General features: G+C 38.3%; 1 protein-coding gene across 3 annotated transcripts in view; it reads right to left on the bottom strand.

Moving 5' to 3' along the window:
* Window positions 1-25000, bottom strand: part of IQCM (IQ motif containing M) — a 486441-nt gene that overhangs the window by 201545 nt on the left and 259896 nt on the right. For 2 of the 3 annotated variants that reach the window (XM_061384028.1, XM_061384029.1), the window contains 3 exons: window positions 24053-24251; window positions 12658-12802; window positions 5503-5637 (listed from right to left, as the gene is read on the bottom strand). In XM_061384028.1, coding sequence (XP_061240012.1) covers window positions 5503-5637; window positions 12658-12802; window positions 24053-24251 — 479 coding nt within the window. The remainder of the gene's footprint in view (window positions 1-5502; window positions 5638-12657; window positions 12803-24052; window positions 24252-25000) is intronic. The other variant, XM_061384030.1, reaches the window with a different exon arrangement.

Below are 25000 nucleotides of genomic sequence, written 5' to 3'. Positions count from 1 at the left end.
GTACAATTCAGGGAACTCATTGGTGGAGGGGAGGTGATGTTAGAAAGTCTCTTCCTGTTGTTCAGTCATCAGCATAGCTGCCAGGCTTTCCTAATAGTGACCACATGCCTAAATCATCTTTAGTGCTTCATTTCTGATAATGTGATTTTGTGCTAGGAATTATACTTATTTACCTGCCTCTGCATTTTTTGAGCATTTTGTCCTCCTCTAGTGAACAAATGTAGACCTATATAGGTCATAGGCTCTACTCAACTAGATGATGACAAGGATCTCAAGACCTGGCCAATATCAATAAGCGCAAAATGAGAATTATTTTCTCCACATAACAAGCCGTCAAAGGAAGTTCAATTGACATGAAGAGGTGAGAAAAAAGTCAACACCCATGGGCGTCAACAGTATACATAACACACTTCATAGGAAATGTAAGAATAAAGGTGCAGATACTGCAGCTCAGTTGGTCAGGACACCCCACATGCTATGTCGCCACGTAGCCCTCAATTGTTATGTGGTCACAATCTCATACAAAGAAATTCAAAAGCCAAACAGATTGAAATTGAAGTTTGATGGACGGAAGTTAGAAATAAAAATTAACTCCTTGTGAGAAGCAGTGAGCTCACGGCCTGAAATTTGTTCTAGCAACATAAATATACAGTGTATTTATTTTTATTATATAAAATTACATTTAAAAAGGATTATTTTATTATATAAAAAGAAGACAGATTGCCAGACACTTTCCCCGACCTTTACAGTCCACTAAGAGACCTCTGTAAGACCTGGCGACCCTCTAGGCAGTAGCCACATGTCATTCTGAAACATAAAACAGCTAGTAGTTTTCATTTCATCTTTGGTTTTAGTATGTATTTTCAAAATGCTTTATGCTAAAAATGTGTTAAATTTCTTTTTTAGAAGTTATTTAAAATAAGGTTTTTGTAACACATTACCTCTGATACTTCTGCATTCTTTCATTGTTAGAATTTCTTTGGCCCTCGAATACTCTTACTATCTATTATCTTTTAAAAATCCTCTTTAATTCCTTTTCTGCATAGTCAAAATCTTATTGTTAAAGAGCTTGCTCATATGAAAAAAAAATAGGGGAAAATCATTATATTATCCCCAGTTTATAAATAAAGTCATATCTTGAAAATATAACAGGAAATCCAGTGTTGTCTGCTTTTAGTAAACAAAACTGTGCCCTAAGGAGCAGGGGGCCCAGGCCACAGTTACAATTTGCCACCAACGTGGGAGCTTGAAATAATTCATATCCTACCTCAGACTATTGTTTCTTCAGATGCAGAGAATGTCTCAGGTTTTAAGACTTTTCATCTAGGGCTCCACAGTGAAAGTGGACTTCATTATTGAGGTAATTTTAATTGCTGAAAACAAACTAAACTTTCTATTCTCATGTTGAGAAAATGCTGGAAAATTTCCCAAGTTCAAACTTCTAAAAATTAGGCAGATGTGAGAATATAATATAGAATGAAATGTATTATTTTCTTTAATATATGTCATTCTATTGTTATTAGTTTCAATTGTTGAGATGTAAATGAACATCAAGGAAAGGTTCTCATGTCTGCATAAGTGAAAGTACAGTGAAAGTGAAGTCGCTCAGTCGTGTCCGACTCTTTGCGACCCGTGGACTGTGGCCCACCCAGCTCCTCCTCCCAGCTCCATGGGATTCTCCAGGCAAGAATACTGGAGTGGGTTGCCATTTCCTTCTCCATAGTCTTCAGTTTTCAAGATCAGCCTCTACATTCAGTCTGAAGTTGCTTCATTCTCCCAAAGAAAGATTTTCAGACAAAAATCATATCCTCAGTTACAATTTTTGTTACCATAGTGATAAGAAGGAAAAAAAATGGGAAAAAAAAAAAAAGCTAAAAATACCTGAACGCAAAGACAGTTTTGAAACTTTGACCTACTTGGTGTCATACACTGAAGAAGTTAATCAATTGAATTAAGAACACATGAGCTGGTGAAATATGCTATTGGATGAAAAAATGTGTAGGTTGCACATCTGGAGCTATTATCCACAATCAAAGAAGTCAGTATGAATGAAGATGATTGACAATCCAACATGCATAAAATCAGATTCCCTTACCAGAAACAAGCAGAAAACACTAGCTCCATTTCCCACAAATTTTTGGTTTTCTTTCTATTATTTTAGACTATCTCTATTTTAAACTAATGCTTCTTATGAATTAGAATTGTTTAACTGGATGTAGCAACACAATTGGATATATATTTTAAATTATGTTAGAGTGGCTTCTTCTATAAAGGAAAGTTTCCCAATTTTAGGCATTATAATAAAAAGAGTATGTTTTTAAGCTAACTGTTCTTTTGAAAATTCTAGTTTTAATAAGAAATTTAATAGAGTGAAGCATTTACAGAAAACCTACTATATCACAAGGCATTATCTAGTCTGTGAAAGATAAAAGGCAGTACTTGCTGTCAAGAACATTTTAATCATCCATCTAATTATATTTTTGTAATACTGAACTTTTAAATTCTACTCCACATAGTAAAGAGCATTGAACTTGATTGTTAAAGCCCAGGGTTAAAGTTTCAGCTCTCCTAATAAGCTTTAAAAACTCGCTAAGTCTCAGTTCTCTCATCTGTAAAATGAGCATAAACGAACATTATCTCCTGTAGTACGCAGGTCATTATGATAATCAAGAAATGATATGGGTAGAAACCAATGGATGACATTCAATACAAAAATATCTATAGAAATAAGTCATTCAACAATTAGGTTCAATATTTTAACATCTTCAAAATTTTTAAAAATTATGAAAATTAATTTTCATAACTTATTTCAGTATACTAAAGAATTATTTAAGAATAACAGACATTTATTGGTACTTAAAATGATCCACAAGTTTTACATGAATTATTTCATTTAAAAGTCACAATAGCCCAACTATTTTGATAGCATTATCTTGCTTTAAACATATATTAATAAAATAAGAAATAGCAGAGATAAATAACTTGTCCAAAGACATACAGCTAATAAGTGATGAAGTCAGGAATTAAATCCAGGCAATCTAAACCTAAGCCTCTAGGATACACTCTAAAATAATTAGTAAAGGAAAATACCACTATGAAATTTAATTGGAAGAAAAACTTATGTTTTTAAATTACTAACACTAATCAGAATAAGTTTCTGAAATCTCTAATTGATTCTACTTTGCTGCATTCAACTTTTTGAATTTTATTATTTATTATAAAGAAAAATGGTAAGAATTTAAATGTACGATAGTAAATGCTTTACAGAATACCTTTATGATAGAGTTATTGCTCAGTCATAAATAATGTTGTAAAAGGTATTTATGGCTTGGGAACTAAGGAGTATTGTTGAGCAAAAAATGTAGATTTTCCAACATGTGTGTGCTCAGTTATTAAGTCGTGTCAGACTTTTTGTGACCCTATGGAATGTAGCCCACTAGGCTCCAAGGGATTTTCTAGGTAAAAATACTGGCATGGGTTGCCATTTCCTTCTCCAGGGGATCTTCCCAACCCAGGGATCAAACCCATGTCTCCTGCATTGGCAGGCGGATTCTTTACCAGTGAGCCCAACATGTAGAAAATTCCAATTTTCATAAAACTGTTCTATGTGAAGGAAAAAAACTGGGAATGATAAGCATCAAATGTTAATTGCTATTTGTTAGTAATTTTATATATTTCTATATTCTCAGATTTTCTATTATAAATGCTCAATGTTTTTTCAGTGGGAAAAAGTGGCTTAAACATTCAAAGTGACCTGGATGCTTCTCCAGTCTGTGAACAAATTTACCTAGAAAACTTTTCTGGGTACTAAGGATGCAACAGTGGCGAAACAAAGCCCATACGTAGGTAAAGTATTAGGTCAATTTACACTAAGAACTAACAAACAGAACGTCAACCCATGATGAAGCTTCAGCCTAGTCACTCCAACATTAATCATACCTTCTTACTGGCATGGGGGCCCTTCTCCTCTATTAGAAAAAAAGATCTTGAAATATTTTATTTGTTTACCTTTTCCTCTCAATTAAATTTTGGGTACCTCATTCATCATCTCTAAACATGCTAGTAAGCCATAGCATTAGGGTGGACATACAAAGAAATGTTGAGAAAGGAGTTAAGTAAAATTCATTGAGACTTCCCACACCTTGGTGACAATTTCCACCCCCTTATCAGTATAAAGAAAGGAGAAATGTTGCTCCATTTAACTTATTAAATATTCCTATACAATGCATACTATCCTTTCGCTTATTTACTGTTAAGAATTGATTTTATTGTGTCAGCAATAATTTATAATGTTTAAACATTCAAACTTGACTATATTTTTTGTACCAAATATATTTAGGAGAAATCATTGTAGCATCAGTATTTAAAATATGGTGGTTTTAAATGTATTCAGATACAACATACTGTATCAAAAATACATTAAAAGCTTTTTAAAAGCTAAAATCATCTCCTCCACTCCTTTAAAGGTAACTTTTTTCTTAATTTATTTTTTACTGAAGGATAATGGCTTTACAGAGTTTTGCTGTTTTCTGTCAAACCTCAATATGAATCAGCTATAGGTATACATATGTCCCCTCCCTTTTGAAACTCCCTCCCATCTCCCTCCCTATCCCACCCTCTAGTATCAACCCCTCTAGGTTGATACTGTATTAACTCTTAACCTGTTATTTAAACCTTCTTTCATATGTATATTAACATTAGGTTTTAGCAATTTGAAAAAAGGGATTTATAAGAAAAATCTGGTCCCATCACTTCATGGCAAATAGATGGGGAAACAGTGGAAACAGTGGCTGACTTTCTTTTTCTGGGCTCCAAAATCACTGCAGACGTGGACTGCAGCCATGAAATTAAAAGATGCTACTCCTTGGAAGGAAAGGTATGACAACCTAGACAGCACATTAAAAAGCAGAGATATTACTTTGCCAACAAAGGTCCGTCTAGTCAAGACTATGGTTTTTCCAGTGGTCATGTATGGATGTGAAAGTTGGATTGTAAAGAAATCTGAGTGCCGAAGAATTGATGCTTTTGAGCTATGGTATTGAAGAAGACTCTTGAGAGTCCCTTGGACTGCAAACAGATCCAACCAGTCCATCCTAAAGGAGATCAGTCCTGAATATTCATTGGAAGGACTGATGTTGAAGCAGAAACTCCAATACTATGGCCACCTGATGCAAAGAGCTGACTCATTGGAAAAGACCCTGATGCTGGGAAAGATTGAGGGCAGGAGGAGAAGGGGACGGCAGAGAATGAGATGGTTGGATGGCATCACCAACGCGATGGACACGGGTTTGGGTGGACTCTGGGAGTTGGTGACGGACAGGGAGGCCTGCTGTGCTGCGGTTCATGGGTTCCCAAAGACTCAGACATGACTGAGCGACTGAACTGAACTGAACTGAAAGAAAGTAAGAGAAGAAACATAGGAAAGATCAAGGGAGGAAAACAGGGAAGAAATAAAGAAGGAAGGAGAAACCAAAAGGAACAAAAGAAATGAAAATGACTTACCTCTATGGACCAGGTCCCAAACCTCATCAATTTGCTGGTGGGTTGGGAAATGACCACAATCGTTGAAGTACTTAAGGAGTTCACTTCTTTCTAACCCTTGCCAATCTTCTCTTTTAGCAAACATTGTTTCATAGACTACAAAGGAAAAAAATATTCGAAAATATTTTCTTTGTAAATAATATATCACGTATATTCCCCACCTGAAAGTATCATTGGGATTTAAAAATACTTTCAGTCCAGTTTTATTCTGATGTCTGTTAGAGCAGCAGCAGATTAGCCTCCTGGGGGTGTGAGGAGAGGAAGTGGGCATGCTTCTCCCTCCCCAGGCCCACAGGAGGGAATCTGGACTTGCTTCCCCACAGAGAACACAGGCACCCTCCGGTCAGGTTTGCAGGACAGATGTCCATAGACTCTGCAAACATCACTGTTCAAACCACATCATAAGACATAGCGCAGGGTTTCTGGGGACCTAACTTTTGTTGACGTATTTTGTCATTTCTTTTTTTTATTATTATTACTTTTGATTCCTAATTTTTCCATCTCTTTTTTACTTCTACCCGCATTTAACTGCTTGGTGAATCCACTCTGGACTGTTTATGTTACTGTGGATTTTTCCCGTACAGTGTCTACTTTTTGCTGACTTCATGCACTTCTACTTCCCATTTTAATGTCTTTTGTGACTCCTGGCTCAAGACTTCCCCAGAAAACCATTCAGTTGATCCACCCCTCACCTACTCCCCATACTTGGTGTTAGACAAGGTTTAGATAATGCCCAAGGGAACGGACACACGTGATTTTTAAGTGTAGTTCTCCATTGGTTCTTTTCGAAAAGGTGAAATTGAGTCTCCATTCTGAAGTATATGGATTAACCCCTTGAAAGTGATTGTTAACCAACATTTATAAGATGAGAAGGTCTGTGCTCAGTACAGGTTTAGCTCTGAAATACGGGCTCCAAATGGCAAAGGGCACCAGAGTGGTTTCTAAGTGAATGTATCACCCTGGCAATCAACAATATGGACTTCAATTTTCAATCCATTCATGTATCCACTCAGTTGAGGTGGACAGTCCTGAGGTATCAACAAGGTCAAGAAACGTTTAGTGATTGTAAAGGCTAAGTTCTTCAGTCCTGTCCTTCTCTGTGACCAGTCTCTGTCTTTCTATGGACCATAACCCACCAGGCTCCTCTGTCCATGGGATTCTCCAGGCAAGAATCCTGGAGTGGGTAGCCATTCCCTTCTCCTGGGGATCTTCCCCACCCAGGGACTGAACCTGCATCTAGCTTAGGTCTCCTGCATGGAGCAGGCAGATTCTTTACCACTAGCACTGCTTGGGAAGCCCAATTGCCTGAATACAAGTAGCTATTCCAGATTCTGAAACACAGCTGAAAATAAACATAAGTATGTATTAAGTATCTCCATGACTGTCTCTATATTCAAACAAGCAAACTAGAGCAGTTGCTATTGTTTTCTCCATTCATATTGCCTTGTCCCTTACGTGTCTGTGCAAACTAACCTGACTTTCTAAATTGCCAGCATCTACATTTCATTGCCTAAGGGCTCCCTCTGGCTGCAGGACTCTACTCTGCCCACCTGTGCGGTGAGTCAAAAGTGCCAGGGAATCAAGGCTCCACTTGGAGTTGCCCTTAATCTCTGACTGGGGGAGTCGGTAGATAAACACAGCCCTTGTGGCAAGATGGCTCCATTGTTCCCTAGAGGGATTAAGCTCTGGTTGCCCACATGGTCATCTGGGGGAGAATGCCCTTATGTTCTTCCTTCATTCTCTTCTCTGTCTTTTCTTCTCATTTCTCCATTCTACTAACAGTATTTCCTGGGATCAACTCCCCAATAAGATAGCAGTATTCCCTCTCACTTTTTAAAGGATTTTTAAGTAAATGGAGTCCCAGGAGTTTCTTTTTATTTAATCAGTTAATTTGGCTGCACCCAGACTTAGCTGCAGCATGAGAGACCGTTGATCTATGTTGCGGCATGCAGGATCTTCAGTTGAGGCAGGCGAACTCTCAGTGGCAGCACGTGGGATGCAGTTCCCTGATCAGGACGGAACCCACCTCCCTGCATTGGGAGCACAGAGTCCTAGCCCCCTGGACCACCAGGGAAGTCCCTCTGTAGTTCCTCAGTGAGCAAAGAGTTTGCTCTTTCTCTGTCTCTCTTACTTGTTCTCTTTCTTCCTTCTTCTTCCTGCCTTTCCATCTCTCAAACGCTTTGCTCCTTCACACTTTTTTCCCTGAAAACCAAGCTGCTGGATGGGGGAAACTGATCGGAGTCCCATGGCTCACCTAGAATCTCTCTCTTTTTCTCTCTCTGATCTCTTTCTTCCTTAACCTCCAGCCACAGAAAATGAGGCATTCTAGCTCAAAGAATTCTGGTTATTGGTAAATATTTTTGATACATAATTTTAGCATAATTAATAAAGTTAATGAAAACTATTCTTTCAAAAACATTTTTGAGCCCTTCTGATAAACTGGTATTTTGTTAATAGTGAGTGTATACTATTGAACAAAACAATCACAGTCCTTGTCTTCATGGAACTTACAGTCCACTGTAAAATAAACATTTTGTGACTAGCTAAAACTATCAAAAATGTAGCATCTTTACATTATAAGGCAATAAGTTGCTGATTCTGATTAAATATTTACTCACATCATTTTGTTACTACTGTTTCAAATTTTTTAAAGAAAAGTTACAAAAGAAGTTTTATATTGAAAACAAAATTGAGGCGGAGGTACAGAAATTTCTCCTAAGCCCTTTATCTCCACTCAAGCATAATCTGCCTGCCCCTATTATCAATTATCAACGGATGTACCAAGTGGTGCCTCTGTTACCGAGGATGAACCTACACTGACCTGACATCCTCATCACTAAGGTCAGTAGTTCACCTTAGGGCTCACTCTTGGTCTTGTGTACATTCTTTGGGTTTGTGTATCCATTGCTGGAATAATGTACAAAATAGTTCTGTGGTCCTAAAACTCTGTGCTTGCTAATCCATCCTTCTTCCCACCCCAAGCCACCCCTAGCAACCATCGACCTTTTCATTTTCTCCACAGTTGTGCCTTTTCCCAAGTATCTGGTAGTTGGAACCATATAGTATGTAGCCTTTTCAAATTGGCCTCTTACACTGAATAATATGCAGTCAAGTTTATTCCATATATTTTCATGACTGCTTCATTTCTCCTTAAAACGAAATATTTCATCTTCTGGATGCACCAGTTTATTTACACATTTACCTACTACTGTAGGTTGACAGCTTGGAAGGCTGCTTCCAAGCTTTGGCAATTACAAAAAAGCAGCCATAGACATCCATGTGCAGGTTCTGTGTGGATATAAACTTCCTGCGGCTAAATACCAAGGAGAATGATTGCTGGGTTGTATGGTAAAAGCGTGTTTAGGGGTTCCCAGGCGGCACTAATGATAAAGAACCTGCCTGCCAATGCAGGAGACGTAAGAGAGGTGAGTTTGATCCCTGGATCAGGAAGTGGGCATGGCAACCCACTGCATTATTCTTACCTGGAGAATTCCATGGACAGAGGAGTCTGGCAGGCTACAGTTCACTCGCAAAGAGTTGGACACGACTGAAGCAATTTAGCACGCATACACCAAACTGTACTTCATAATGGCTGTATTGTTTTGATGTTACACCAACAACATGAAAGGATATTCCACATTCTTATCAGCACTTTGGTGTTGTCAGTGTTCTGGATTTTGGCCACTGTAATAGATGTGTAGTGGTATCTCTTTGTTGTTTTAATTTTTATTTCCCTGAAGACAAATGATGTGGACAATCATTCCATGCATTTAACTGTTTTCTGTATATCTTCTTTGCTGAGGTCTCTGTTGAGACCTTTGGCCCATATTTTAATCAAGTTGTTAACTTTATTGCTGAGTTTTAAGAGTTCATTGTATATTCTGGATAACAGTTCTTGGTTAGACATTTCTTTTTCAAATATTTTCTTGCATTAAGTGGCTAGCCTTCCCATTCTCTTGCGACCCCATGAATCGCAGCAAGCCAGTCCTCCCTGTCCATCACCAACTCCTGGAGTTCACCCAAACTCATGTGCACGGAGTCGGTGATGCCATCCAGCTATCTCATCCTCTGTCGTCACCTTCTCCTCCTGCCCTTAATCCCTCCCAACATCAGGCTCTTTTCCAATGAGTCAACTCTTCACATGAGGTGGCCAAAGTATTGGAGTTTCAGCCTCAGCATCAGTCCTTCCAATGAACACCCAGGACTGGTCTCCTTTAGGATGGACTGATTGGATCTCCTTGCAGTCCAAGGGACTCGCAAGAGTCTTCTCCAACACCACAGTTCAAAAGCATCAATTTTTCGGCTCTCAGCTTTCTTCACAGTCCAACTCTCACATCCATACATGACCACTGGAAAAACCATAGCCTTGACTAGATGGACCTTAGTCGGCAAAGTAATATCTCTGCTTTTTAATATGCTGTCTAGGTTGGTCATAACTTTCCTTCAAAGGAGTAAGTGTCTTTTAATCTCATGGCTGCAGTCACCATCTGCAGTGATTTTCAAGTGAAGTCGCTCAGTCATGTCCGACTCTTTGTGACCCCATGGACTGTAGCCTACCAGGCTTCTCAATCCATGGGATTTTCCAGGCAAGAGTACTGGAGTGGGTTGCCATTTCCTTCTCCATAGAGCCCCCCCAAAAAAGTTTGACACTGTTTCCATTGTTTCCCATCTATTTGCCATGAAGTGATGGGACCAGATGCCATGATCTTCGTTTTCTGAATGTTGAGCTTTAAGCCAACTTTTTCACTCTCCACTTTCACTTTCATCAAGAGGCTTTTTAGTTCCTCTTCATTTTCTGCCATAAGGGTGGTGTCATCTGCATATCTGAGGTTATTGATATTTCTCCCGGCAATCTTGATTCCAGCTTGTGTTTCGTCCAGTCCAGCATTTCTCATGATGTACTGTGCATACAAGTTAAATAAGCAGGGTGACAATATACAGCCTTGACGTCCTCCTTTTCCTATTTGGAACCAGTCTGTTGTTCCATGTGCAGTTCTAATTGTTTCCTGACCTGCATACAAATTTCTCAAGAGGCAGGTCAGGTGATCTGGTATTCCCATATCTTTCAGAATTTTCCAGTTTATTGTGATCCACACAGTCAAAGGCTTTGGCATAGTCAATAAAACAGAAATATTGTTTTTCTGGAACTCTCTTGCTTTTTCGATAATCCAGTGGATGTTGGCAATTTGATCTCTGGTTCCTCTGCCTTTTCTAAAACCAGCTTGAACATCAGGAAGTTCACGGTTCACATATTGCTGAAGCCTGGCTTGGAGAATTTTGAGCATTACTTTACTAGCGTGTGAGATGAGTGCAATTGTGCAGTAGTTTGAGCATTCTTTGGCATTGCCTTTCTTTGGGATTGGAATGAAAACTGACCTTTTCCAGTCCTGTGGCCACTGCTGAGTTTTCCAAGTTTGCTGGCATATTGAGTGCAGCACTTTCATAGCATCATCTTTCAGGATTGGAAATAGCTCAACTGGAACTCCATCACTTCCACTAGCTTTGTTAGTAGTGATGCTTTCTAAAGCCCACTTGACTTCACATTCCAGGATGTCTGGCTCTAGGTGAGTGATCATCATGATTAACTGGGTCGTGAAGATCTTTTTTGTACAGTTCTTCTGTGTATTCTTGATTGGGCTCTGCTAATACCCAACAGTGAAGAAGGCAATGGCACCCCACTCTAGTACTCTGCCTGGAAAATCCCATGGACAGAGGAGCCTGGTGGGCTGCAGTCCATGGGGTCGTGAAGAGTCGGACACGACTAAGCGACTTCACTTTCACTTTTCACTTTCATGCACTGGAGAAGGAAATGGCAACCCACTCCAGTGTTCTTGCCCGGAGAATCCAGAAACGGGGGAGCCTGGTGGGCTGCCGTCTATGGGGTCGCACAGAGTCGGACACGACTGAAGCGACTTAGCAGCAGCAGCAGCAATACCCAACAGGTTAAGTTCTGGTTAATTAGTTTTCCTTGAAGGCAGGCCTTATTAAGAAGAACAGAGTGCTCTGGCATATTTCAAAATGGTTCATCTTCTCATAACTATCCTGGGAATCTGATTGAGCTTCTGTAGGTAAATATCACAGTACTGTGGTGGTCCCTTTATGACCGGATCCTCCTGGAATTTTTAACTCAGTGTTGTCCACATTGAGCCAGCAGCCATTTGTCAATTATAGTTCATTTTTCTTACCCAAGTGCCGGTTCCCGTATCAGATTCTGCTCATGAGTCTCTGCTCTGGTAACCTGGGACTGCCTGTATTTGCAAGCCTGTCTCTCCAGTTTGCCCTGTATCCTCCTCCCCTCTCTTAAAGGTCCAAGAAGAGCTGTTGATGTTTTAGTCTGTTCAGATTGTTTATTTGTTGTTAAGATGGAGTGATGACCTCCAAGCTCCTTACATGCAAAAGCAAAAACCAGAAGTCTTCATTTATTTTTAAATCAAGAAACAAACTGTAATATTCATTCTAATCCTAAGCAATACTAAATATAATAAAAATCAGGATCTCTGAAAATTAAAATAGAAATTGGAAAACTTGTCCGTTGCATGGACTTTCAACACTAAAAAGCAACATATAATGGATATCTGTTGTTTTGTCTCCTCAGTGTCCATGAACTGCTATTCTCTTATAAATACATAGTTTTCCTTTGAGGAGCTCCTCCCTCCCGCCAATGAATATAGCCCCTATGCAACTCCCAATCAAATTTCTTTGTCCTACACCAAGGCAAGGTGTTGAAGATATAACTCAAGCTAAACCAACCAGGAGTTCTCTCCTTAGAATTTAAATTTAAAGCTCAAGAATATAAAGTCATAAAGTGATAGCATCTTTTGTATCCCCCCAGAGGCAAATAAGAGATTGCCCCTTATTTTTTGCTCCCTAGATCTCTGGAGCTAATTTGAAATCTGATTCTTTAGCCATCTTTCTTTTAAATTTCCTTTTTTTTTTTTTTTAAGCCAAAATGGAATCCTAATAAATTAATCCTCATATGTCACTTTAAAATGCAAATAGCTTGCAGCAATAAAAATATTGTCTACTTGTGTTCTCTATGGGTAATTATATGTAAGGTTTTAACGGTTAAATAAATTCCAAACCTAAAATCAAATCAGAAAGGGCAGCCTCACTCACATTTTTTTCTGTCCATCCACTCCTCCAACTCTGTAAGGTTTATAATCTGTCTCGTCCTCCAAAGACCAAGTCGGTATTTAACACGATGGATTTGTCTGCAGTACATGTTTATAACTGTCCTCAGATCTGGTCCATGATACAAAGCCTATAAAACAGCAATGTAAACAACTGAACTCCTTATATATTTCTGTTGTTTATACTGAATCTGATTGTGCCCTATTCATTTCATCTATTTCACCCAGTTTCTTAGAGCATTTATTTATGTTTCTAAATAAGGTTAGCAAAGTACATGAATCATAGAGTGGTATGATCTAGAGAACATCATTTTGAGTTGCCTTGGCATCACATACTTATGCTTGCCATAACGTAGAAGTTTCAGTATTGAATAATTTCATAGAAGCTTCCTAGGTTGGTGTAGAGATTTCTATAATATGTAGCCCACTTAGCCAGAAAAAAAAATAAAAATAAAATTTTTACTAAGGCATTACTCTGTAATGGATGATTCTGTCCACTCTGGGTGCTCAAATCCTTGTATTTTTTTTCTTTCAGAAACTGTATATTTATGTGTTGTACTTATTTTTCACTGGATTTTTTCAGGTTTTATCATATGTACATACCTGTTCTATCAGTTCGTATTTTATTCGTGACTACATTTTTCTGTATGCACATTTTCTACATTCTACTCAAATAAACTTTTTCAAAAGTATAAAAATTCATCTATTTCATTTTTTTCTAAATAACCAGTTCCATCTTATTTATCCATTCAATTATTTTTACATTTTATATTTCTAGCTCATTACTTTCTCTACTTATCTTTATTCCTTTTTTAAGGTTTCTTTTCTCCTCCTTGACTTCTTGAATTAAAAACTTCACTCACCAATTTTCATTATATTTTTAGGAATCTATTTAAGGTCATGAAATTTCTTCTGAGTCTGCTTTCATTTGATATGCTTTGCATACTATTACACAAGTAAAAACCCTAAAGCATGAAATGTTTAGCTTTCCCAAGGTCCTATAGTTATTAAATTACAGAACTGGTTCTAAATCCAAAACAAGGATACTTTACAGTCCACACTTTTAATTACATACTATATTCCTCTTAATTTACTTGAATTTCATATTTTTCACCCATTCTGTAAATTTTTGTTCTAGTTCTTTCCTAGTTTATTTATTATTACACGTATGACTGATTGTTCTTGCTCTTGTCATTTATTTTCTGTTTTCTGTGATTCTTTAAAGGTTGTTTTTATTATTTTATTTTTCTTCACCTTTGTTTAGTTTTGTGGTTCTTCTCTGACATTTTTAGATACTATGTTTAAGCCTATTATTTCTTAATTTGTCAAAATTTTCAATGAAATAATATTTCTTGATTTACCTGAAAAAAAAATAAATTAGCATAATTTCACTACTTTCCTTTTCTCCTTATACCTGAATTCCATCAGAATCGGGCAGATTCTCAATGCTTGCTAGCGTCTTTCAACACTTAATTACATTTTCCAATGTGTAATTTTAATCTCCCTTTTGTTCAATAGAGCTTTGTCACTCTGTTTGTTGTTGTTGCTTTGTTTTGTTTTAAACAACGAATGGGTCACACTTTAGGAGCTCTCCCTACCATGTGAATCCTAGTAAAAGGCAGAGCTCCTGTCCTTCAATTGGAAGCCACAAATCAGATGCTCATGACCAAACCTCCTCTGTTGCTAGGATGCAGACATGTGACAAAGCCTCATCCATTATCTACACAAGCCTCAGGTTTTGACTAGAAACTAATAATGCTTTTAAAAGGGAAACAGTGGGAAACCTATTTGTGCGGAAGAGTAACCTTGGCACAATATCCATTTTCCAAGGGTGGCATTTGCAGAGGGAGTACAGGATTCAGTGGCTGCATCAGAATTTGTGCAGGATTTGACTGCAGTCCAGGGAGCTGTCTAGGCTAGCCTTCACCATTCCTCTGTGTTTCTGAGCTTACTTCTTCAGACCTCTGCCCAAAATTTTACTCAATACCTTTCTGCTTAAATCTGTCAGTAGGTTCCTCTTGCTTATAATTAAGAATCAAGCACTGTTTTAATTGTATTCTTAGAATATAAACCAAAAGGTCTCTGCGTAGAGTGCAGCTTAGTTGAATGGTGACATTTGCTAAGGGAGAAGGAACATTTGGGCAGTCACCAAACCCAAGCTGAGTGTTCTTTCCTCAAAATTTAATAAATACTCTGTTGAGGACACAACCCATCTCATGAAGAAACCCTGCTCAGGTCTGAGGCATTCAGAAGGCTACCTAGGTGGTTTTCATGGTTAAGAAGTTGGGTCAGAGAAAATGGCAGACGTCCATCTGTGTGCTTCTTATTATAGCATGCCTCTCTGCCAGCCTTCTGTACAGAAATATGCCTTAGTTACGATGCCATGTCATCTCAGTATGCAAATCTTTCACTATATTTCTAAATTTTTCTGCAGATGGAATTAATCAGAAAAATGTACAAATTGATACAACAGCAATATTTAAATAACAGACAATGCAAATTACTGATTATACTTTTCCAATCCATGTTGACTTAAACTGTAAATGTATCATGCTTATCATACATCAGGATTAAAATGTTTTTACAAATAAAAGTCTGCTTTGTATTTGATACGATCACGTCTTTTGTTCCTAAGTAATGAATTTATTTCTTGTTTGGTTAATTCCACTACTATATGATACTTAGTGGTACTCAATTTCTTTGATTACTAGCAAGAGTAGCCTCTTTCCATATTTACCAACCATTTACGTTTATTCTACTGTGAAGTGCTAGTTCACATTTTCTACCCATTTGGCCTAGGCCTTCATTCCTGGAAGCATTGGGAATCACTGACCTGACCCTCTTTATCACACCGTGTCTGGACTTTCTTGATCTAACAGGTTTCAGTTTTCCTCATACGTCTCTAGCTATTGTTTCATTGTTTGTGAAATCCTCACCTCTGGCTTCCCCTCTGAGCATTGGTCTTTCTCACTCTTATCTTTATATGCCTCTCTCCTTACTTTATATACTCTCTGGACAATGACATCAATTCCAACGGCTCTAGACAGTATCACTAATAGTGATTCTCAAATCTATGGATGAAGGCAGAGTACAGGAGGGCATCCTAGGGGAGCTGAATAAAATTATACATCCTCTCACCCCTCCTCCAATGTCTTGAAAATAATTTATTCAAAAACATGAACCCTGAATATTCTAGACCTTGTGAATAGATTAATGAACAGAAAAAATTCCTGATAGAAGGGACGATAATCCAATGAACATAAAATATGTATTACATGGTAGTAAGTAGTGCAAAGAACAATAGTGTTTTTAATAGAATAAGAAATGATCAGAGTAAGCGTTTTTTTGTTTTTTTTTTAATAGGGTAGTATTGGGCAGGGTTTATGATAATGTCACAGTGAGCAGAGACATGAATGAAGTAAGAAAGCCATGGAGTTGTCTGGAGAAAGAGCTTTCTCAGAGATAAAGTGATAATCATTGCCAGATTGATCCATTTTAATGTGTGGGAGGGTTTTGTATTCTCCAAATGTGTTAAGGTAGAAAAAGTTTTAGAACTTCTCATGAACCCCAAAAGCTTCCCTGTGGCCCATCATCTTTCTGAGCTTTAGACTCATGTACCCAACTGCTTCCCAGACGTCTCAAGGATGTTGCACAGGCACTTCAAGCTCAGTGTTGAAAAATGGACTCTACCTCCCTTCTTTTCCCTCCACCTCTCCTACTCACATCTCCTAAGTTCTATATTTCACAACCATTCATCATGTTGCTCAAGACAAAAGCCTCAGAGCCATTATTGACTCCTCCCACTTCCTCATTTCCAAATCCAATCAATTTCAATACCCTGTCTCCTGTCCATTTCTCCATTTACCCCAGGTCAACACCATCATGCACCAGATTACTGAATAAGCATACAGGTGGTTCCTTCTCTAATTTGTGATCCTCTTTACTCAATTCATTGTCCAGAGTCAGTAATTTTTCTAAAATAGCAAATCTCTTCATGTCACTCAGCTCCTCTAACGTCATCCATTCTGATACACTAAGTATAAACTCCTTAGTATGTTTTTAAGAACACTGTTCGTCTGCTCCTACCTTCCTGTCCCTCTATTGCCACTGTCCTCCCAACCAGCCCCCCAAATATTCTGTCTCACCTAAGGCCACTGATATTTTCTTTCCCCGGGCCTACACTCTCTCAACTTCCCAGTCTACATAGACAAAACACACTTCCCAGACAAAACACAATTACTCTTCCTCCTCCAGATCTCAGTTTCATGGGACTACTCCCATACCAGACAGAGGCCTTTGGGTTAAATGGTCTAAGTTCTCACTATTAAATACCTGAGACTTCCTCCATTTCTGTCTGGACTATTTGCTCTATGCACCAGGTAAGAAATCAGACCCAGTAAATAGCGACTATGATCAATTTTTTTAAGTATTCTAGAATATATTAATATAGTTCTCCCTGTTTGTGCATGCATGCTTGGTCATTCAGTCATGTCCAGCTCTTTGAGACTCTTTGAACTGTAGCCTACCAGGCCCCTTTCTCTGTGGAATTTTTCAGGCAAGGATATTGGAGTGGGTGGCCAATTTTTCCTCCAGGGGATCCTCCCAACCCAGGGATCTAACCCTTGTCTCCTGCATCACCTGCACTGCAGATGGATTCTTTACCACTGTATCACCTAGGAAGCCTGGAAATAAATAATGCTGATAGTGAAACGCAGCAATCTCTGTAGTCTCCTTATGGATGATATAATATAATGCTGCTTCATTATTTCTAAATAAACCCAATCTGGAGTATTTCACATAAACGATAGAAATTGTACAGTCTCTTGAGGTACCTTAAAGTGACATTCTAGCAGATACTGTCAACAGTCATAAGCTCTGAAGCGCCAGCCAAACAATATGACTATGGAAGTTTCCCAGTGGAAGGATTGTCACAGTCCTGACAATTATCCAGTGATACTCTGTGTGGCCTCTAGACCAGAAAGTCTATTAAGAATTCCCCCAACAGCAACCCTGCACAAAGGCTCAGCTCTGGAACCGGACTATGTATGCATTACAGGCCTGCCACACGAGCATTTCAAGTGAGCAAAACAACATTAACTATATCGACAGAGCAGCCATCCGACATACAAAGCAGCATACCAATGGTGGAATAAAAAAGAAAATGATCGTAACAAGTTTTATAACCAAATTGAAGCCAACAATCTAGTTTATATTTGTTGGGATCCTTCAAAAAGGCTTCTCACTCTTTTCATTTCAAATTTTACCTCCCTATAGAAATTAAAATTTTTCTTTGTCAATCTCTCCCTTTCATTATCATCTTGGGCCCATTCCTGCTAAGTTTTCTAGACCTATTTTGTCCCAGATGTTATAGATGATGGTAAACATTAGGAACTGCTGGAATTAAGTTAAATTATGATATAACTGGGCTTCCCTGGTGGCTCAGCTGGTAAAGAATCTGCCCGCAATGTGGGAGACCTCAGTTCAATCCCTGGGTTGGGAAGATCCCCTGGAGAAGGGAATGGCAATTCACGCCAGTATTCTAGCCTGGAGAATTCCATGGAGTGTATAGTCCATGGGATCGCAAAAGTAGGACATGAATTACATTATAATATGTATAATGTCATGCATATGACATGCTATATTTTTTATGTTCATATATACATGTTATATATGTATGGATCTTTAGTGCCCTGACAAACTTCTATATTTTGTTGTATTAATTCATTCAAAAAGTCATTTGTTGAGTACCTGTCACATGCTAAGCACTGTTCTAGGTATTGAACACAGTAGCAAACAGGACAGAAAACAACATAAACAAGCATACACAAACAAGTAAATAAACATGAAAAACAGCAAATAATTGAATGTAGTTAAAATGAGAGAGACTATATGTGTCAAAACAATATGTGGTATTATAAATAAAAATAGTGTGTACTCCCAAACAGGTCATATAGATTGTAGTGTCCATGACAGACATCTAAACAAAAGGTCAAAATGTAGAATGACTAGCACAATAATCACCAGAAATGGAGAAATCAGCTCTGCTTGATGGACCAGAGAAGGTGTCTCAGTTCAGTTCAGTTCACTTCACTTAGTCCTGTCCGACTCTTTGCAACCCCATGGCCTGCAGCACGCCAGGCTTCCCTGTCCATCACCAACTCCCGGAGTTCACTCAGACTCATGGCCGATGAGTCAATGATGCCATCAACCATCTCATCCTTCTCCTCCCACCTTCAATCATTCCCAGCATCAGGGTCTTTTCCAATGAGTCCAATGAGTAAGTTCTTTGCATCAGGTGGCCAAAGTACTGGAGTTTCAGCTTCAGCATCAGTCCTTCCAATGAATATTCAGGACTGATCTCCTTTAGGATGGACTGGTTGGATCTCCTTGCAGTCCAAGGGACTCTCAAGAGTCTTCTCCAACACCACAGTTCAAAAGCATCAATTCTTTGGCGCTCAGCTTTCTTTATAGTCCAACTCTCACATCCATACAGGACTACTGGAAAAACCGTATCTTTGACTAGACAGACCTTTGTTGGCAAAGTCTCTGCTTTTTAATATGCCATCTATCTTGGTCATACTTTTCTTCTAGATGTGGACATTTAAGCTCTTAAAGAAAGAATTGGAGTTTATTAGAAAATTAGGGAGGAAGAGTAATCCAGTCTGAAAGGTCAGCACTAACACATAAGATAATAGTAATCAAACAAGGAATGAAATGATTTGGGCTTTGCTGGGGCACAGGGTATTAATGAAAAAGTGTCTTGTGATGAGCCTGGACAGCGGGAAAAGGCCAGACCAAGGAGCTCGTGTGTGCTGTATACTACAGAATTCATAGTTCATCTGATAAGCAATATGGAGCCATCAAAAGACTATAAGGAATAGAATAAGGTCATCAGAGTGCACTTTCCTCCATTGCACGTGACAGATTAAACGGGAGTAGGTCTACAGGCAGGGAGACCAATTAGGAGACTACTGCAGTTCTCCATGCGAGGGGGTGATGAATAGGAGATCTGGCAAGAGCCCCGTGAGGAAGAGCAGCATAAGAAATATTAAAGAAGTGGTGACCAACTGAATACGGAAGTGAGCAAGTTGAAGGAGACTAAGAAAACCCCAGGTGTATAGCTTGGACAATGGGTGCTGGGTGACTTCACCAAAATAGGTAGTACAGGAAAGGAAGAGGTTTGTAGAATAAGAAAATGAGTTCATTTAAGGCTCTGTGGAGTCTGATTTAACGACGGACCTTGCAAACAAGCAATTAAATGCCTCAATCTGGAGCTAGAGAGACCAGCCTGGGATACGGCTTTAGATTAGATTAGGGAGCAATTAGCCATAAAGTAGGTCAGTGATATAATATGTAGAATAAGCATGGGCTTTGGGGTCAGACAAAGGTTTGAATTCTAGCTTGGTCACTTACCAGCAGTGCAACTCTGGTCAAATGACTTAATTTCTCTGAGCATGAGTTTCTTTACATATAAAATGAATATAGCAGCTATTTCACACAATGAGCGAAAGATTAGCTATACGGAATGTTTTACTTCAGAGTTTTACATGCTTTATCCTATATAATCATCTGAACTACAAATGTATGTTCTATGTATATATTTGCTCAAACTCCAGGAGATAATGAAGGACAGAGAGCTGTTGTGCTACAGTCCATGGGATCACAAAGAGTCAGACACAACTTAGCAACTGAACAATAAAATGTACATATTAATGCGTGTATACATATACATACAGAGACAGGCAAATGGATTATGCACTAACAGCATCTCAATGTTCTCAGAGAAATGTATTCAGGAGGTACGGTACAAGGCCATTTGAGAGGGTTCCTCACAGAAAATCAAGCAATTCAGGTGGGCACTCCTGACCTACTCTTTCATTTCTAGCTGGTTTTCTAAATTTCTTTATTAGTAGACTTCAGGTGAGAGTATGTTTGGATTTCTCTCAAAGGTTCACCAAAATCCATCCATTCAGTTTCTCCTGCATTTGCCCAGCCAAAATAGGTCCTTATGATTTATTTTGACTGTCAGGACTGCTATTTATAAAAGTTGCTAGGTGGATATGTGTGGTTTCTTTTTAAGGTAAAGGTTTATGCTCTGCAAGAGTACCCAGGAGTAAAAGAAGTGGAAAGTTGCTTTAAACAGAGAATGAGCATATAGCATAGGAGAAATAAAACCAATGCAAAGATAGGTACTCTGAGCCTTAGGGTAAAAGTAGTCCCAGGACTGTTGGGTTAAGGATAAGCCAGGCATTTGTTCACAGTCTCCAGATTGACACAATCTGCAACTGTCATAAGAGAAGATTATTCATAACAATTTTTTAAACCAAAGAACTTTATTTTGGAAAAATCATAGGTATATTGACCAGGTTACTATTCAAAAGTCTGTTAATTGAATGTAAATGTGCACTGATGAATGAATGGATAAAGAAGCTATCGTTTATACATAATGTATGTGCTCACTCAGTCATGTCGGACTCTTTTCTACCCCATGGACTCTAGCCCGCCAGGTTCCTCTGTCCATGGGATTTTTCCAGGCAAGACTACTGGAGTGGGTTGCCATTTATTCCTCCAGGGGATCTTCCCGACCCAGAGATTAAACCCACGTCTCCTGCCTCTCCTGCATTGGCAGGCAGACACTTTACCACTGAGCCATATGGGAAGCCCCATACATATAATGTTTTATATTATAAATATATATAAAGCATATATAATATATATTTATATGATATGTGTCTTATATATAATTATACAGTCATATATATAAATATATGACTATATATAATTATATATATTATGTTTATATAATATATACTATATTATATATATTAAGCATATATATTATATATAATAGGCATATATAATATATATTATATATAATGAGACATTAGTGGAAAAAAAGAATGAAATCTTGCAACTTCTGACAACCTAGTTGATATCAGGATAGAACTAGGGGATATTTTTTTCCTTTTTTTCTTTTTTGACCTAGAGGATATTATGGTAAGTGAAATAAGTCAGATCAGATCAGATCAGTCACTCAGTCGTGTCCGACTCTTTGCGACCCCATGAATCGCAGCACACCAGGCCTCCCTGTCTATCACCAACTCCCGGAGTTCACCCAGACTCACAACCATCGAGTCAGTGATGCCATCCAGCCATCTCATCCTGTCGTCCCCTTCTCCTCCTGCCCCCAATCCCTCCCAGCTTCAGAGTCTTTTCCAATGAGTCAACTCTTTGCATGAGGTGGCCAAAGTACTGGAGTTTCAGCTTTAGCATCATTCCTTCCAAAGAAATCCCAGGGCTGATCTCCTTCAGAATGGACTGGTTGGATCTCCGCGCAGTCCAAGGGACTCTCAAGAGTCTTCTCCAACACCACAGTTCAAAAGCATCAATTATTCGGCGCTCAGCCTTCTTCACAGTCCAACTCTCACATCCATACATGACCACTGGAAAAACCATAACCTTGACTAGACGAAACTTTGTTGGCAAAGGAATGTCTCTGCTTTTGAATATGCTATCTAGGTTGGTCATAACTTTCCTTCCAAGGAGTAAGTGTCTTTTAATTTCATGCCTGCAATCACCATCTGCAGTGATTTTGGAGCCCAGAAAAATAAAGTCTGACGCTCTTTCCACTGTTTCCCCATCTATTTCCCATGAAGTGATGGGACCAGATGCCATGATCTTCGTTTTCTGAATGTTGAGCTTTAAGCCAAGTTTTTCACTCTCCACTTTCACTTTCATCAAGAGGCTTTTTAGTTCCTCTTCACTTTCTGCCATAAGGGTGGTGTCATCTGCATATCTGAGGTTATTGATATTTCTCCCGGCAATCTTGATTCCAGCTTGTGTTTCGTCCAGTCCAGCATTTCTCATGATGTACTCTGCATATAAGTTAAATAAGCAGGGTGACAATATACAGCCTTGACGTCCTCCTTTTCCTATTTGGAACCAGTCTGTTGTTCCATGTGCAGTTCTAAATGTTGCTTCCTGACCTGCATACAAATTTCTCAAGAGGCAGATCAGGTGGTCTGGTATTCCCTTCTCTTTCAGAATTTTCCAGTTTATTGTGATCCACACAGTCAAAGGCTTTAGCATAGTCAATAAAGCAGAAATAGATTTTTTTTGTGGAACTCTCTTGCTTTTTTCATGATCCAGCGGATGTTGGCAATTTGATCTCTGGTTCCTCTGCCTTTTCTAAAACCAGCTTGAACAGCAGGAAGTTCACGGTTCACATATTGCTGAAGCCTGGCTTGGAAAATTTTGAGCTTTACTTTACTAGCGTGTGAGATGAGCGCAATTGTGCGGTAGTTTGAGCATTCTTTGGCATTGCCTTTCTTTGGGATTGGAATGAAAACTGACCTTTTCCAGTCCTGTGGCCACTGCTGAGTTTTCCAAGTTTGCTGGCATATTGAGTGCAGCACTTTCACAGCATCATCTTTCAGGATTTGGAATAGCTCAACTGGAATTCCATCACCTCCACTAGCTTTGTTCATAGTGATGCTTTCTAAGGCCCACTTGACTTCACATTCCAGGATGTCTGGCTCTAGGTCAGTGATCACACTATCATGATTATCTGGGTCGTGAAGATCTTTTTTGTTCTTCTGTGTATTCTTGCCATCTCTTCTTAATATCTTCTGCTTCTGTTAGGTCCATACCATTTCTGTCCTTTATCGAGCCCATCTTTGCAGATAGAGAAAGACAAATACTGCATGATTTCATTAATGAACAAATAGAACAGAAAAAAAGTCATATATACAAACAGGTTTCATGGGTATGAAATGTACAGTACGGAGAATATACTCAATAATTATATGATACCTTTGTATGGTGACAAATGATAACTAGACTTGTTGTGGTGATCAGTTTGAAATATATAGAAGAATCAAATCCTCTGTTGTATAACAGGAATTAACATAGTGTTATAGGCCAATTACACCTCAGAAACAAATAAAAAGGCAAATAAACATAGTAAAAGACATCAGATGTGTGGTTACCAGAGGCAGGAGGCAGGGGAAGGGGAAATCAGCTGAAGGCAGGGAAAAGGTAAAAACTTCCAGTTATAAGACAAATAAGTACTAGGGATGTAATGTATGACATGATCAATATAACCAACACTGCTATATGTTATATATGAAAGCTGTTAAGAGAGGAGAACCTAAGAGCTCTGATCATGAGGAAATTTTTTTTCTATTTCTTAATTTTGTATCTATAGGAGATGATGAATGTTAATTAAACTCATCGTGGTAAATCATTTTATGATGCATGTAAGTTGAATCATTATTCTGTATACTTTAAACTAGTACAGTGCTATATGTCAGTTATATCTCAGTAAAACTGGGAGAACAAAGAATTTTTAAACACATTATAATACTCAATATATGCTTTACCTTGGTCATTATTCTTTGGAATCTTTTGCGTTCAAGCCACCCTCTGACAAGTGCCTGCATGATGGTGACCATCTTAATTATGTTTTTGGTTATTGCAAATTTTTTTCTTCCCCGGAACACTTGGAAGATCTCTATGTGTGGTCCAATTCTTTTAACTTTATTGTCAATTTTATCACTTTTACTAAGAATGGATTTGGGGCTAAAAATAAAATATAAAATTTCTTATTACAGTTAATAAGAAAAACAAACTTCTAAAAAGTCTTAAATTCAATTTCATAATGAATATAATGAAATAGAAAATACACTGTAATTAGCATATAGAATTTCATGTGTGTGTATATATATATCATCTGAACATTCCAATAGGGTTCTCCAAAGAAGGTTGAATATGTCAAAATCAATAAAACACATAAATTGACCTTCTGATAAAATGAAACCTAAAAGAAAGTGAATCTGTCAAAGTTTAGCCACAAGTATTCAAAAGAGAGATACAGTATCTAAGGAACAAAATATTTTCATATGACAAGGCACATTAGTAAAAATAACTTTCCTGTCCCAGAAGCTATTTTAAACTAAAGACTGCTGCAAAATTATTCAGCACTGATTCTCTGCTTACCAAACTCCTCTGAAAAGTAATTTTATTTTCCAAATGCTTCCAGTTGAGAGGCAGTGTACGTATTGATAGAGCCATGGACTACAGGATCACGGAAGTGAGTGATCCTACTGGAAAACAGGACAAGCCTTGCAACACCGATATGGACGGCCCTTGCAGCCGTGACGACCGCGTGAGAAGACTTTCTGCATGGCAGTCTGTGACCTTGGTACTCTTCTGTCTGCTTTATTCCCTCGTATATCTTTTGTATTTTTTACTTTGTAGTCAGGTTTTCAAAGTCTTCCAAAGTTCAAAGTATAGTTTCCTTGCAATTTTTAGCATACAAACATCTTTTT

This window comes from Bos javanicus, chromosome 17, assembly GCF_032452875.1.
Source record: "Bos javanicus breed banteng chromosome 17, ARS-OSU_banteng_1.0, whole genome shotgun sequence".
In the NCBI taxonomy this organism is placed as follows: domain Eukaryota; kingdom Metazoa; phylum Chordata; class Mammalia; order Artiodactyla; family Bovidae; genus Bos; species Bos javanicus.
Note: the sequence above shows the minus strand (reverse complement) of the source record. Positions and strands in the feature narration are given on the sequence as shown.